This window comes from Mesoplodon mirus (assembly GCF_964341445.2).
Source record: "Mesoplodon mirus genome assembly, chromosome: 2".
NCBI classification, from domain to species: Eukaryota; Metazoa; Chordata; class Mammalia; order Artiodactyla; family Ziphiidae; genus Mesoplodon; species Mesoplodon mirus.
Genome location: NC_138977.1, coordinates 81093854 through 81111774, shown reverse-complemented (window position 1 = coordinate 81111774; position 17921 = coordinate 81093854). Strand labels below are relative to the sequence as shown.

The window sequence follows — 17921 nt, the reverse complement described above, 5'->3', positions numbered from 1 at the left end:
TATTTATGAGCCTGTGATTTTCACTCACCAGAGAAATCTGTCTCGGCCATCCTTTCCCTTTAATGGCTCTCACAAAAAATCCTCTGGCTTTATTACCAGGCATATAATATTAATGTTTAGAGCAGGCCAAGGGGTGATGGCCTTTTTTAAAACTAAGAGGCCTTTTGAAGCTTAGCATCTTAAAGAGGGGTAGAAGCAGAGGCTTTCTTGTTATATATATTCCTTTAACATAAATGCAATTTTCCCCTCCCATTATAAGTTGCTCTTTCTGAGAGCGAAATGGGAAGGAAATAATGTCTCCCCCGAGTGCTGTTTTTAAGGCCTCTCTTTGTAATGATGGATTATAGGCAGCAGTGAGAATCTAAGGGAAAAATATGTGCCAGCGTGGTTCTCGGGAGAAGCAGTAACACGAGCGAAAAAAAAAATGTAGTTCAAAGAGAGCAGTAACTATAGTCACATTCAGCCGAGCAGCTTGCTGTCAGCTCTGGCTGTACATTCCAGAATGTCTCTAGTTGCTCATGTATTGCAAAGTAAGTATTGTGACACACATACACACAGAGCTATTAGATAACTCACACTCTCAAAAAGATAAGAGAGGAATAAGGAGAGATTACCAACACCCTGGCACCGCACGGGGCTTGGCATGTACTGGGGCAGGTTAAACCCCGACAGTAAATGAGCCTCATCGCTGTAGAAAGAGATATCATACAGACTCAAATCCCAAGCTTTTATGTGTCTCTGATATTTTCTTCCTTGCTTGGGGAAGTGTGATACCTTCTGTTGCCTGCCTTGGTATTAATCTATTTACATTTTATTCACTTGACTATTCTCTTCACACAGGTGATAACTCTGTCTTAGTCATCTTTGGATCCCTGTCCCTAGCATAATATCTGGCATGTAGTTCATGCACAATAAAAGCTTAGTAAATTGCGCAAACCCTAAGGGGAAATGAGTATTGAGTAAAAAGAGAAGATGAACGAGAAATGAATCTTGGGGGTTGGGAAATGTGAAAACAAATGGAGAGACAAAGAGTGTTCAGAGGGAACATAATTCCATTTCATTGAAGAACATAAAATGCACTTTGTAGAATTGCTAAGGATATCAAAGAATAATAAAAAAAATCTTGAAGAAGAGATTTTGAGAACGATGCAAAAGTAACTTTGAAATGCATCTCTAGAAACAGTGCTTATTGAGTTGACCACATTGGGAGACCAAGGCCAGGGGCAGGAGCAGTGTACTAGGACTCAAATTATTGGATGCAGACAATAGAAACCAACTTGGCTGACTTGGCAGAAAGGAAATTTATTGGAAAACCAGTAGGTAACCCATGCAAGCAACAGGAACATTAGGCAAGCTGAGCTTATGCAGGAGTCAAGAGAGGCCAAGCAGCCAAAAATACAGCCCCATAGGAATGGTCTGGTGAGAATGCTTCTGCTGGTGTCACCATCACTGGATGCTCCCTCTGGGCTGCTAGAGCTTCCCTTTGACCACCTTGCAACTTTGCATCACTGTCCTAAGGAGGGGTATCTGGTTGACTGAATGCAGGCCACAGATTGGTACTCTGGGTACCAGAAGGCAGGGAGAGGAGATATCTGCCCCTCTGGCTTCCTGCATACTTGAGAGTACCCCTGAGATGTCCACATGCTGGTCAGCCAACAAATAAATATCTACAAGCACAACACCAGGTTCCTAGGATTCGAGCCTTCACTGCATGGGTCAGCCAAGGGAGTCCTGTCATCTCTCTACTCTGTCCATCAAAAATGGTGAGATCTTTAAAACTTGAAGTTCTTCACCTTCTAATATTCAACCAAAAATCTGTTGAACACTGACTATGGGCCAGAAATTGTGCTAAGCATTGCCAATGCAGTGGCTGTACCACAGCGCAGTCCTCGCCTCCATGGAGCTGACACCACCCTTCAGGAGATTCAATTCCTAGTTCCTTAGGAGAAGGGAAGCTAATTAAGCTATACAAACTCATTCAGCACCTTCCACATGCACAGTACTTCCACACACATCATTTGACTTCGTTTCATAAGAACCTCACTTTTTTTCCTGGTGAGAAAACTGAAGCTAAAGTGAGTTTAAAGTAACTGACCCACTGCCAGATCCCAGCAGGTTAGGGTTCAAACTCAGTTCTGTCCAATGGCTGCACTTTCCAGTGCATCACTTAATGGCAAGATGAACTGGGGAGTTTACTCCTGCTGGTTCAAGCCACAGATCAAAACTTTTCTCGCTCTTTTACATTTAGCGCTGGGAACCAAGATGAGACATTTTCTCTGTAAGGTATCAGAAGCTTGTGTGAGACAATGTGAGTCATCCTCAAAGTAACATTTCAGCATTGGCACTTAATGTGGGTGGGCTCTTAGGGACCACAAAGCAAAGAAAACGGAAATTCATTGTAAAGGAGAATTGCTAAATGCCAAAAGGAAGTGGATGACCCAGTAATATATATTACCCCAAAATAAAACTAGTGGCAATGTAAAATTATAGTTTGCAACATGTTTAAGGCCAACATAATAAAGACTAAGCAGGTTTCAATTTTCTGCCGAAGAGAAGATAAATTACTGGAGCCAGATGTCTAGCAACCAAGCAAGATAACATGAAAATTTAATTTTTACTTGCTTAACTATAATATTTAAGACTCAAAATACACATTGGGGTTCATAAAACAGTAAAGGTTATAGCCATCTGCTTGGTTACAGAATAGATCAAGATTCAGAGGGTGACTCTACATGCAGGAGGAAATTCATAAAGTGTGAAGAATCTATAGGCAAAATAGGATGATTTATTCTATTCATTCATTGAATGACTTTATGTGACAGCCATTTGTGCCAGGTCTGAAAAAACTGATGATAAAACATATGCAGATAAACATCTCCATCTTCGCACAGACTCCCCCTCCCTGAACCATCTGGCCTCCCTTGACACCTCCCTTGCAATCCTCCCCTTTTCCCACCCTGCCTTTATCTAGTTAAGTCCAACCCTGTCCTTCTGATTTTGGCTTAACTAACACTTCCTCAGGAAAGTTGTCTCAGAGCTGGTGGACCAGGTAAATTACACCCTCATAACATCACACATCTCTCTTTGCGGCAATTATCACTGTTGCTCTTTTACATTTCTGTTATTATTTTATTGATGTCTCTCCTATGAGCCAGTTAGCTCCTTGAGATCCGGGACACTATCTGATAATACTTATCACTGCATCCCCAGATCATGGCACAGTGCATATGAGTTCAGAATAGGTACCCAATAAATATTTGTTAAATGAATACAACTTTACACTCTGTTGAAAGAATGACTGCTGCTGTCTTACAAAGACCTTTCAAATACTCCCCCCCCCCCAGATTATAAGTTTTGATAATGCCTGCCCAAAATAACAAAAGGAGAATGGTTAAGCACTTCATAAGTTTTATTCCTTGGAGTATTAAGGATACCTGCAGTGTGAATGAATTGGAAACTGAGTCAATGGCTCAGAATATTGGCAGCTGTCTGTTCAAGGAGGGTTTTTTTCCCTCTTTAATTGCTATTTCTAGATAATTCTGCAGTCATTTATTTTTCCATCCTCATTTGATTTTCACACTGGCCAGATTTGGAATAGCTGAGTAGTTTTAGGATCACTGTTAAAAATAACAGATTGATCTTTGAACATAGTAGGGAGTTGGCGTCTTGAATAATGGAAATCTATTTTAAGCCACCATAATTGGTTCTATTAACCCTAAAAGGCTACTAGCTATCTTAGGCTTGCACAGAAGTGCCTGTGTTTTTATGTGATGGAAAGGTCAGAATGATGCATAGCTATATTGAAATTCTGCATTCCTATGACAGTAAGAAGAAATAATTAAGACTGAAAAGTTTTTTTGAAGCCAGATTAGAGAACTGAATAAGAATCACCAAACCATCTGAAAATGTCCACATCTGTCTTGACCGAAGTAATCTGTGATGATTAACTTGAATTCCTTCTTTTCTGGAGAGGCTCTTATGAGGAAACCAAGTACTTTGTGGGTAACAGTTTAGACATTTATTGCCATTGTCTCCACAAAGAGTCATGGCTGAATCTCCCAAAGTACGAAGGAGAGAAGGAAGTGCCCAAGGTCATTGCTTCCGAGTTTAGCTATCCATAGCCCTTCCCTGCTGAGTTCACACACAGGTCCTACTAAGTTCTGAGCAGGGCCCTCCATTGGGCTTAAAAAGATGCCAGTAAAAATACTTTCTTTTGCACTTGGTAGTGCTTTCTCACAGGGCACTCTTATTTTCCTTATCTCCAAATTCCTGGGTGGCACCCCAGAGTTGACTTTCTGTTCTGCTTGAACCCACACCATTTTATTAAGAAACATGAGGCACAAAGAAGTTAAATAACATTCTTTCAGTCATTCAACATGTATTTATTGAGTACCTATTTTGTGTCATGCTCCAAGGTGGGTTCTGGGGAGTACAAAAAAATGCATAAAAATACAATCTCTGTACACAAGGAGGCAGACAAATAAGGATAAATTATGCAAATTTATGCAAAATTGGATAAATTCACTATTGGGAAAGTAGAAGTCACAGAGGGTCATAGATAGTATGGATACATAAATCTGTTTTGTTCTCCTTCTTTTGTTTTTTGGCTTTCCAATTTAATAACCAAGTAAAATTTAGCTGAACAAGTATTTTTGGAGATAACGAATATCAAACATTGATGGGGCAAATTCCCTTAGTGGCCAAGACAGCCTGACTAGGATGGGGAAGTTTTAGATGTGTCTTCAGTGTGGGAGATGTACCTTGTCTTTGACACGAAAATCATCAGGAACAAAGTGAAGAAAATACCTCATAAGTGTCCATTACTAAGTGGGAATCAAGAATTACTTTGGAAAGATGAATTGAGGTTAGATACCAGATGACATAGATATAAAGCATTTTGAAAAGTGATAACATTTTTTAAAAATAAGAGGAAGAAATATCAGAGGTCAACTTGGACACTGTCATGGATGGAATGATAGGGGCTTTATTCAAGAACCTAAGGCATGGAGTTTTATTTTTAATCAAAGTTTCTACTGTTGGAAATCCATTTTGTTCACTAGACTCAACCAGGTCAAAACTCAGACCGGGGTTCTTTTTAATTTTTTAGGTTCTGTTAAGGTTCTTGGAAAAAGTCAAAGAAATATTTGGTTTAGAGATTTGACACACTCATGAAAAGACTTCTGTGAGGTTTTAAAATACTTCTGACTGCTTCTGCTGACTTAACTAGTGTTGCTGAATTAATATGCTTTGAAAGAAACCCTATTTCTCAGTGTAAAACTAGAAAAAAATTCCACCTGTTTTAGCTATTCTAAAGAAGGTATAAAAATGACAACATATCCTACCTTTTTGCCTTTTTATCAAATTTTCAGAAATTTTCCTATTAGCATGTAACTTACATGACTTTGGATACTAGGAGAAATAGAAGATAACGTACCACTAGAGAGTTACTTTGGACTAGCTGTCATTTTGACAGATAATGGTTTTCTGAATTATGGTTATACCATACTACAAATCATCAGCAAACCTAATGAATAAGCAAATGATGAGCAGTTTGGCTTTCCAACCAAAAGAGCTCTGTTAATTTTCTTTGACAATTATTTGGTTTCATGAATAGGCTCTTTTGAGATTTTAACCTTTAAAAAGAATTACCTCCAAATCTCAAATTCTGGAAGGTTATAAGATGTTTTGTCAGGGCGGAAGGGTTGTGGGAAGGGATAGTTAGGGAGTTTGGGATTGACATGTACACACTGCTATATTTAAAATAGATAACCAACAAGAACCTACTGTATAGCACAGGGAACTCTGCTCAATATTTGGTAACAACCTAAATGGGAAAATAATTTGAAAAAGAATAGATACATGTATATGTGTAACAGAATCACTTTGCTGTACACCCGAAACTAACACAACATTGTTAATCAACTATACTCCAATATAAGATAAAAAGTTTAAAAAAATGTGCTTTGTCAAAGATGTCTAAACAATTATTCGCATGGTAAGTTCATTCTGAAGCTTTAAAGTGCATCAGAATTAACCATCAAAGGCTCCTGGGCCTTTATGAAAGGAGATTGTAATTCAGTAGATCTGGGGCAGGGTCCTAGAACCTGCATTTTAAATTACTACCTCTGGGGATTTTCAAGCCAAGGCTCTGTTGACCACTTTATTCGTTTTCTATAGTTGTGTAACAAATTACCACAACCTTAGGGGCTTAAAACAACACATGTTCATTATCTCACAGTTTCTGTGAGTGAGAAATTTGGGAACAACTTTGCTGGATCTCAGGGACTCACAAGCTTGAAATCAAGATGTGAACTGGCCTGTGTTCTCATCTGGAGGCTCTCCTTCCAAGCTGGTTCAGGTTGTTGGCAGAATTCCTTTCTTTGAGGCTATAGACTGAAGGCCCTGGCTTCTTAACTGGCTCTCAGTCAGAGGCCACTCTCAGGTCCTAGAGGCCAGCTGCAGACCCCTGCTACAGGACCCTTTCCATAGACAGTGCAGACATGGCGGCATGCTTCCTGAGCCCAGGGAGGGATGCTCTCTGACCCCAGGGAGGGCCCAGTCTCTCTATTAAAAGCTTTCACCCTTTAAGTCAGACCCACCCAACATAGTCTCTCTCAAAATCAACTGATTTGGGATGTTAATTACGCCTGCAAAAGCTCTTCACCTTAGTGTAACCTAGTCACCGGAATGAGATGCTATTTACCGCCCTGCCCACGCTCAAGGGAAGGGAGTCACGAGGGTGGCCATGTACACCAGGGGGCGGAATCTGGGGGCTGCTTGAGATCCTGCTTGCTACAGCCACCCTTGAGAAGCACAGATTTCAGAAGACAAAAATCACAGACGCCTGGGAACTTTCAGTGTGACACAGATAAGGCTGATAGATCTAGTCTCATAGGTGCCGTTGCTCCTTACTGACAATAAAATAAAAATGGAAAGACTGGTCTTGTTTTCCCACCTTTGCTTTAATCAGTCAGGAAAGCTTTGTCATTTACTCTTTTTCTTTTTTTTTTACATCTTTATTGGAGTATAATTGCTTTACAATGGTGTGTTAATTTCTGTTTTATAACAAAGTGAATCAATTATACATATACATATGTTCCCATATCTCTTCCCTCTTGCATCTCCCTCCTTCCCACCCTCCCTATCCCACCCCTCTAGGTGGTCAAAAAGCACCGAGCTGATCTCCCTGTGCTATGCGGCTGCTTCCCACTAGCTATTTTACGTTTGGTAGTGTATATATGTCCATGGGCTCCATAGAAAAAAATGTGGACTTTGGTGGTGATTTTAGCATTTCTATAGGAATGAAATGGCCCTCGGTGTCTTCTGGACATGGCCTCAAAAAGGCATCTAATTCCCTTAAAGAGTAGTTGCTACCTTAATTTTTAAAATGTCTAGTTAAGACGGATACTTTTCTGAGAAAACTTACAAAACCTCACATCAGAAGAACAGAAAATCTAAACAAAACCATTATCATAGAAGAAATAGAAAATTTGTCAGTTATCTCTCAAAAAAATAACAGGAAGAGCAGTACACAGCGGAATTTTAACAATTTCTAAACAACAGATATTTCCAGTGGTATTTTAACTGTTATAGACCATAGAAAAAAAGGATGTTTCCTACGTCTATTTATGAAATAAACATTTATATTCAAGCCCAAGGAACACTGTGTCTAAAATGAAAGTATCAAGCAATCTTACTTATGTCTATCTATGCAAAAATCCTCAACAAATATTAGCAAAAGAATCCAGTAGCACAGTTTAAGAAAATATGTATACATACATACATACACACACTCCTATGATCAAGTGGGGCTTATTCCACGAATACAAGAACAGTTCAGCATTAGGAGATCTATTAATATCACTCATCATATTAACAGATCCAAGGGAACGATTGTTGGATCATTTCTATAGATGAAAAAAATGTATTTGATTATATGCACAAAAGAAGAAGACTTAGAAGGCCTACTTTTCTCATTATTTATTCTACAAATTTACTTCTAATTTTTAAAAGACAAATATAGCTGTTATGCTATATTCAATTGATTGAAAACATTTCAGCATAGATAATATGATGTTACAGTTAAATATTAAGCACACCACAAGGGTCTGAGCTATCAACCAGAGATTTTGCTAAGTAGAATGATGAATATTAGAAATGAGTTTTCATTAGTAAAATTAGTGGTAATCAAAGTCCGAATTATATGTTCATTGTTGAAATTAGAGGCATTCAAGATTTGTTAGTTGAATAAAATATTGTAGAAAAATGCTCCATGGTTGCACTAATGGGATATGAGAACCCAGCCAACACTGTAACCTCTACTTAAGGAATCGTCCAACTCCTTGCACAGGTCCCTGGTTGCATGATGCCAACTGCAAGCCTAACCAAGTCCTACCTCTGGAGCATGTCCTGTCCTCCCCAAGTGAGCTGTGAAGCCCAAGTGACAGGGAGCATGGACTCACATCAAGCCTATACAGCAAGTTTTCCAAGATGTGTCCTTGCCCTCTCTCTACTGGCTAACAAATACTTAATAAACGCCTGTATGTGAGGAAAAATTTCTCCTGGTGAGACTACCCATGCTCAAACTTTTTGGTGGTTGATATTATCTACTGAGAAGAACCTAAGGGTTGTGCATGGTTAGATTAGCTTAGGTCATTTCACAGCAATAGCTGTAGGGATTTTGTAAACCTTTAGTAAAACTAGTAAAATTAAAAACAATTTACCTAACAATCAAAACACCTAAGACTAAATTACAGAAAGCATAATTCATATAGTAAAATCTAAATTAAAAATCCAGAAACCACACACAAAAAGCAAAATGTATAAAATTTAGACAAAGTAAGGAAGATATAATGCTAAGTATAAACAATTGGGTATTTTGTATAAGTGTTATTTAATCTGCATTGTATACTTGAAATCTGCTAAAAGCATATATTTTAAATTAAAATTTCTCAACACACACACACAATGGTAACTATGTGGAGGTGATGGATAAGTTATTTAGCTTTATCGTGGTGATCTTTTCACAATGTATGCATATATCAGAATATCAAGTTGTATGTACACCTTATATAATTACTATTTTTATATGTCAAAGGTGTCAATAAAGTTGTTAAAAGTGAAAAAAATGTACTTGACAAAATACAATACCCATTCTTCATAAAAACACCTAATAAAAACAAGATAAATAGGTACTTCCATAATATGATAAAATATATCTGTCTCAAACAAAAACTCAGAATCATGCTTAGTAGGGAAATACTAAAAGCATGCTTAGCTAAAGCCAGAAATGTTCAAGAATGTTCACTATTGCCACTTTATCTACAGTTATCCTAGAAGTACTAGTCAACATAATTAGATAAGAGGCAGAACTACAAGGTTCACAAGTTGGAAAGGATAGGTAAAATGATCACTTATTTTGCAGATGATATGTACCCAAGAAATCTAATTCCCTAAAAACATCTTTGAAAAGTTCAGTAAGGGGTAGGGTACAAAATTAATATAAAAAGTCAAACAACATTTATATATTTAAACAACAACCAGTTAGAAGATATACTGCATTTAAAACAGCTGCAGAAAATAAAGTAATTAGGAATAAACTTCATAAGAAATGTGCATGATCTTTCTGAAGAAAACTTCAGAAAAATGCTCCTGAGAGACATAAAAATGACTTGAAGAAAAGGAATGGTATATAATGTTCTTGAAAGGAAGATGAATATAAAAAGATGCCAATTTTCCCTAAATCAATAAATAAACAAGTTCATTTCCATATCCCAATGAAAAATAAACTGTCAATAGTAGACAGGAAAAAAATGGACATAGAAGAATAAACAGGAGAAGTATCCATTCCATTATGGTACTGGTACAGACTAGATAAAAATATCCAATTAAACATTAGAAAGTTCAGGACTTTAGTAAATGATGAAAATGGCATATCAAATCAGTAGGAAAACAAAGAAATACTGAATGATGTTGGAACAACTGAATAATCATCTAGGAAAAAAAATTTTACTTAATCCAGAGCCCACACGAATACTGGAGTAAATTCCATACAGATCAGTGATTTTAAAGAAAACATGAAACCACAAAAGTAATAGAAGAAACAATGGTAGAATTCATTTACAACTAATGGAGAACTAATCATGACACAAAACTCAGCTAAAACACTAATAAATTTGACCCTGTGAAAAAGAATGTACACAGCAAAAGCAATTGGGGGAAAGTTATTTGTAGTTCATCACAGATAAGCAACCTTTCCTAGTATATAAGGAGCTTCTAATAACTGATGAAGAAAAGACCATAACCTAGTAGGCAAATGGGTAAAGGACAAGAATGGACTGTTTACAGAAAAAGGAAATACAAATAGTTCTTAAACATATGAAAGGTTGTTTGGTTTCACTCAGACCAAATTCTTAAAAAAAAATTTTTTTTTTGTTGTTTACTATGTGCCAATAATATTGGTCACTTGGGTATAGGAGACACAGCAGTGAACCAAACAAAATAAAGATTTCTGCTCTTATGGAGCTTCATTAATGTGGGAAAGCAAGTTGAAGCTACACTGAGATGCCACTTTCATTTATCAGATTGGCAAAAATCCAGAAGTTTGACGTCACACTCTATGGCAAGGGGCAAGAGGTACTCATACTTTACTGAGGTAAACTGAGAGGCGAAATTGGTGCAACTTCCAGGATAGGTAATTTGGCAATAACTATCAAAGTAACAAATGTATAAGCCCTTTGAGCCAGCAATTCTATTTCTAGGAATTTATCCTATAGATTTACTCACATAGGAGAGAAATGGCATCTATACAATGTTTATTGCTTGTATATTTATAAGATCAAAAATGATTAGACACCATCTAAGCAGACACCATCTAGGCTGTTTAAAGACATGGTGTTACATCCATACTGTGGAATACCAGGAAGTTGTAAAAAGGAAAGAGGAAGCACTTATGTGGAAAGATCCCTAAGATACATCATTCATGATATATATGTATGGTATTCTACCAATTGTGTAAAGAAGGACAAAAACAACATTTTAATAATACATATATTAAAGTATACATTTATCATCTATCTATCTAAATATCTAGAAGGGAAAGAACTATGTGATATGGTGGGAAGTGATTGCCTGGGAGATGGGGTAAAAAGGAATATTCATTGAATATCCCTTCATAGTTTAAATTTTTTTAATCAGGTTAATGTATTCCTTATACAGAAAATTAAAGCCAAAAAATAAGTTTTTCTTATCAAAAATTTTTTTCTAATTAAAGGAATAACATTCTGAGAGAAGCTTTGACAGAATTTCCCTTTTGGTAAACTACATCAGTGTTTAATAATCTTGGAAAAAAAGGATCATATTCTTGATTATACTTAAATCTTCCTTTCTGATATCTATTCTTAAGAAGCAACTACACAAATTTCTCTTTAAATTAGAGGTCACCTCATTTCCATCCATGTTCAGGGCTTTGTATAAAAAGTAGAGACATTTGTGAAGCAAAAAACCACGTGTATTATGTAGAACTCAAGTTTCAATATAAAGACAAGAAAAGCAAGACCCAGGACCCCAGTGGAATAAAAGAGATACCATTGAGCCATGGACATCAAGTTTTACCTTCTACTTGAAGTCAGTTGAAGATAATATTAGAAGAATTTTATAAAGTCACAGAGTCATAGCAAAGGAGGACAGGTTAGAGTTCATCTAATTTGTAACTTTGCTTTTTGGTAAAATTGTCCCTGAAATCAAGGATGTTATTTATTAATATTACTCTTAGGGACATATTTCAACAATATGCAAAGAAGGAAATGTTTGTACTTTCGAAACTAAAATTCTTTTCTTGCAACTTGACATTGTACCTTAAATTTTTTCTTTACTTTGCTCCTTCTTAACTATACTGCAGATCTTGTGCTGAGAAGGAGATGCGAGAGGAGGAATTGAAAGGATAGATACAGAGTTGAGAGAAATGGGTCAAAAGTGTCAGGGTTGAGAGGGCAGACAGCAGAAGCAAGAAGAACTACAATCCTGCAGCCTGTGAAACAAAAACCACATTCACAGAAAGATAGACAAGATGAAAAGGCAGAGGGCTATGTACCAGATGAAGGAAGAAGATAAAACCCCAGAAAAACAACTAAATGACATGGAGATAGGCAAACTTCCAGAAAAAGAATTGAGAATAATGATAGTGAAGATGATCCAGGACCTCATAAAGAATGGAGGCAAAGATCGAGAAGATGCAAGAAATGTTTAACAAAGACCTAGAAGAATTAAAGAACAAACAAACAGAGATGAACAATACAATAACTGAAATGAATACTACACTAGAAGGAATCAATAGCAGAATAACTGAGGCAGAAGAACAGATAAGTGACCTGGAAGACAGAATGGTGGAATTCACTGCTGTGGAACAGAATAAAGAAAAAAAGAATGAGAAGAAATGAAGACAGCCTAAGAGACCTCTGGGAAAACATTAAACATAACAACATTCACATTATAGGGGTCCCAGAAGGAGAAGAGAGAGAGAAAGGACCAGAGAAAATATTTGAAGAGATTATAGTCGAAAACTTCCCTAACATGGGAAAGGAAATAGCCAGCCAAGTCCAGGAAGCACAGCGAGTCCCATACAGGATAAACCCAAGGAGAAAAACGCTGAGACACATAGTAATCAAACTGGCAAAAATTAAAGACAAAGAAAAATTATTGAAAGCAGCAAGGGAAAAATGACAAATAACATACAAGGGAACTCCCATAAGGTTAACAGCTGATTTCTCAGGGGAAACTCTATAAGCCAGAAGGGAGTGGCATGATATACTTAAAGTGATGAAAGGGAAGAACCTACAACCAAGATTACTCTACCCAGCAGGATCTCATTCAGATTTGATGGAGAAATCAAAAGCTTTACAGATAAGCAAAGGCTAAGAGAATTCAGCACCACCAAACCAGCTCTACAACAAATGCTAAAGGAACTTCTCTAAGTGGGAAACACAAGAGAAGAAAAGGACCTACAAAAACAAACCCAAAACAATTAAGAATATGGTCATAGGAACACACATATTGATAATTACCTTAAACGTGAATGGATTAAATGCTCCAACAAAAAGAAACAGGCTTGCTGAATGGACACAAAAACAAGACTCGTATATATGCTGTGTACAAGAGACCCAGTCCAGACCTAGGGACACATACAGACTGAAAGTGAGGGGATGGAAAAAGATATTCCATGCCAATGGAAATCAAAAGAAAGCTGGAGTAGCAATACTCACATCAGATAAAATAGACTTTAAAATAAAGAATGTTACAAGAGACAAGGAAGGAAACTACATAATGATCAAGGGATCAATCCAAGAAGAACATATAACAATTATAACTATATATGCACCCAACATAGGAGCACCTCAATACATAAGGCAACTGCTAACAGCTATAAAAGAGGAAATCGACAGTAACACAATAATACTGGGGGACTTTAACAACTCACTTACACCAATGGACAGATCATCCAAAATGAAAATAAATAAGGAAACAGAAGCTTTAAATGACACAATAGACCAGATAGATTTAATTGATATTTATAGGACATTCCATCCAAAAACAGCAGATTACACTTTCTTCTCAAGTGCGCACAGAACATTCTCCAGGATAGATCACATCTTGGGTCACAAATCGAGCCTCAGTAAATTTAAGAAAATTGAAATCATATCAAGCATCTTTTCTGACCACAATGCTATGAGATTAGAAATGAATTACAGGGAAAAAATGTAAAAAACACAAACACATGGAGGCTAAACAATACATGACTAAATAACCCAGAGATCGCTGAAGAAATCAAAGAGGAAATCAAAAAATACCTAGAAACAAATGACAATGAAAACACGATGATCCAAAACCTGTGGGATGCAGCAAAAGCAGTTCTAAGAGGGAAGTTTATAGCTATACAAGCCTACCTCAAGAAACAAGAAAAATCTCAAATAAACAATCTAACCTTACACCTCAAGGAACTAGAGAAAGAAGAACAAACAAAACCCAAAGTTAGCAGAAGGAAAGAAATCACAAAGATCAGAGCCAAAATAAATGAAATAGAAACAAAGAAAACAACAGCAAAGATCAATAAAACTAAAACCTGGTTCTTTGAGATAAACAAAATTGATAAACCATTAGCCAGACTCATCCAAAAAAAGAGGGAGAGGACTCAAATCAATAAAATTAGAAATGAAAAAGGAGAAGTTACAACAGACACTGAATAAATACAAAGCATCCTGAGAGACTACTACAAGCAACTCTATGCCAATAAAATGGACAACCTGGAAGAAATGGACAAATTCTTAGAAAGGTATAACCTTCCAAGACTGAACCAGGAAGAAATAGAAAATATGAACAGACAAATCACAAGTAATGAAATTGAAATTGTTCTCAAACATTTAGAGAACAGCTAACACCCATCCTTCTCAAACTCTTCCAAAAATTGCAGAGGAAGGAACACTCCTAAACTCATTCTATGAGGCCACCATCACCCTGATACCAAAACCAGACAAAGATACTACAAAAAAGGAAAATTACAGACCAATATCACTGATGAATATAGATGCAAAAATCCTCAACAAAATACTAGCAAACAGAATCCAACAACACATTAAAAGGATCATACACCATGATCAAGTGGGATTTATCCCAGGGATGCAAGGATTCTTCAATATACGCAAATCAATCAATGTGATACATTATATTAACAAATTGAAGAATAAAAACCATATATCATCTCAATAGATGCAGAAAAAGCTTTTGACAAAATTCAACACCGATTTATGATAAAAAACTCTCCAGAAAGTGGGCATAGAGGAAACCTACCTCAACATAATAAAAGCCATATATGACAAATCCACAGCAAGCATCATTCTCCATGGTGAAAAACTGAAAGCATTTCCTCTAAGATCAGGAACAAGACAAGGATGTCCACTCTCACTGCTATTATTCAACATAGTTTTGGAAGTCCTAGCCACGGCAATCAGAGAAGAAAAAGAAATAAAAGGAATACAAGTTGGAAAAGAAGAAGTAAAACTGTCACTGTTTGCAGATGCCATGATACTATACATAGAGAATCCTAAAAATGCCACCAGAAAACTACTAGAGCTAATCAATGAATTTGGTAAAGTTGCAGGATACAAAATTAATGCACAGAAATCTCTTGCATTCCTATACACTAATGATGAAAAATCTGAAAGAGAAATTAAGGAAACACTCCCATTTACCATTGCAACAAAAAGAATAAAATACCTAGGAATAAACCTACCTAGGGAGACAAAAGACCTGTATGCAGAAAACTATAGGACACTGATGGAAGAAATTAAAGGTGATACCAACAGATGGAGAGATATACCATGTTCTTGGATTGGATGAATCAATATTGTGAAAATGACTCTACTACCCAAAGCAATCTACAGGTTCAATGCAATCCCTATCAAATTACCAATGGTGTTTTTTACAGAACTAGAACAAAAATTCTTAAAATTTATATGGAGACACAAAAGACCCCGAATAGCAAAGCAGGCTTGAGGGAAAAAAATGGAGCTGGAGGAATCAGACTCCCTGACTTCAGACTATACTACAAATCTATAGTAATCAAGACAGTATGGTACCGGCACAAAAAAAAAGAAACATAGATCAATGGAAGAAGATAGAAAGCCCAGAGATAAACCCACAAACCTATGGTCAACTAATCTATGACAAAGGAGGCAAGGATATACAATGGAGAAAAGACAGTCTCTTTAATAAGTGGTGCTGGTAAAACTGGACAGCTATATGTAAAAGAATGAAATTAGAACACTCCCTAATACCATACACAAAAATAAACTAAAAATGGATTTGAGACCTAAATGTAAGACCAGACACTATAAAACTCTTAGAGGAAAACATAGGAAGAACACTCTTTGACATAAATCACAGCAAGATCTTTTTTGATCCACCTACTAGAGTAATGGAAATAAAAACAAAAATAAACAAATGGGACCTAATGAAACTTACAAGCTTTTGTACAGCAAAGGAAACTGTAAACAAGATTAAAAGACAACCCTCAGAATGGGAGAAAATTTTTGCAAACGAATGAACAAAGGATTAATCTCCAAAATATATAAACAGCTCATGCAGCTTAATATTAAAGAAACAAACAACCCAATGCAAAAATGGGCAGAAGACCTAAATAGACATTTCTCCAAAGAAGACCTACAGATGGCCAAAAAGCACATGAAAAGCTGCTCAACATCACTAATTATTAGAGAAATGCAAATCAAAACTACAATGAGCTATCACCTCACACCAGTTAGAATGGACATCAACAGAAAATCTACAAACAACAAATGCTGGAGAGGGTGTGGAGAAAAGGGAACCCTCTTGCACTGTTGGTGGGAATGTAAATTGATACAGCCACTATGGAGAACAATATGGAGGTTCCTTAAAAACCTAAAAATAGAATTATCATATGATCTAGCAATCCCACTACTGGGCATATACCCAGAGAAAACCATAATTCAAAAAGACATATGCACCCCAATGTTCATTGCAGCACTATTTACAATAGCCAAGTCATGGAGGCAACCTAAATGCCCATCGACAGATGAATCGATAAAGAAGATGTGGTACATATATATACAATGGAATATTACTCAGCCATATAAAGGAATGAAATTGGGTCATTTGTTGAGACGTGGATGGATCTAGAGACTGTCATACAGAGTGAAGTAAGTCAGAAAGAGAAAAACAAATATCGTATATTAATGCATGTATGTGGAACCTAGAAAAATGGTACAGATGAACCAGTTTGCAGGGCAGAAGTTGAGACACAGATGTAGAGAACAAATGTATGGACACCAAGGGGGAAAGCCGCTGGGGGGTGGGAATGGTGGTGTGATGAATTGGGCGATTGGGATTGACATGTATACACTGATGTGTATAAAATTGATGATTAATGAGGAAAAAAAAGGTGTCAGAGTTGCAGGCAGGAAATTTAGTAAGTCGTGGAAACTGCCAAAGTTGTCTAGGTGGAAGGCATGGTTCTCTTACTACATTGGAATATACTGTGTCTACTTTCGCATTGCTTTTGACTAAATACAGACTAGAACATCTCTCCTTCTTAAACAGCAGAGACCACGCAGAGGCTGCCTATGGCTCATGTCAAGGACGCGCTTCCTCCAATACCAGAACTAGAAGTTATTTCCACGGCGCATCAGCAAGATCAATATACACGGTGAGTGATGCTTCAGCTTCATTGACAATTTGACTATTCATTATAAACGTGAATAGATCCAAGGAGGTATAGTTTGCCCCAATCTGCATTTCTATCCAGGTGTAGGAGATAGAAAGTGACGAACTTGCAAAATCGGTTCATATGAATTAGATGACATGAAATAAAATCACTGTTTCCTCCAAGGTCTAGGAAGGACCAGTAAACTAATCACTTAGTCTGTTGAACAACATGTGCCCTGAGATGTCTGCTCATCTCTTGGTATTGTTTCCTGGGGTTGAGTCATAAGCCCAGCAGGCTAATCATTGTTTCACTTGGAACATGAGAAAAGAGAGAATCTAAATTTGTAAAGCAGAACTACTCACTGATTTTCAACTACTGAAATAAAAACTTCTCTAAATTTAATACTTGATAACTTAGATTAATGTACAATTAATTGATTTCCATGTATTTGAATACAAAACTGTGATCAGAAGTGTCTTAGAAATCTTTCTCTTTCATTCAACAAGTATTTATTAAATAGCTATTTTGTTAAAGGCACTACTGATAACCACTGCAGGGGGTATAAAAATTATAACAGGGACAAGAAGGGAAACTAGCATTTCTTAGTATTCTTTTATTGTGCTTGGTGGTAATAGACTAGATCATTTACTGTTTATAATATATGGGTCCTGGCAGGAAACTGATGGTA

At 36.7% G+C, this 17921-nt stretch overlaps 1 protein-coding gene across 1 annotated transcript in view; it reads left to right on the top strand.

The window, feature by feature from the left end:
• Positions 1 to 17237, top strand: part of TMEM156 (transmembrane protein 156) — a gene marked incomplete at both ends in the record, with an annotated part of 49482 nt that extends 32245 nt beyond the window's left edge. The window contains one exon of the mRNA XM_082608864.1: positions 17128 to 17237. Coding sequence (XP_082464990.1) covers positions 17128 to 17237 — 110 coding nt within the window. The remainder of the gene's footprint in view (positions 1 to 17127) is intronic.
• Positions 17238 to 17921: the final 684 nt, after the last annotated feature.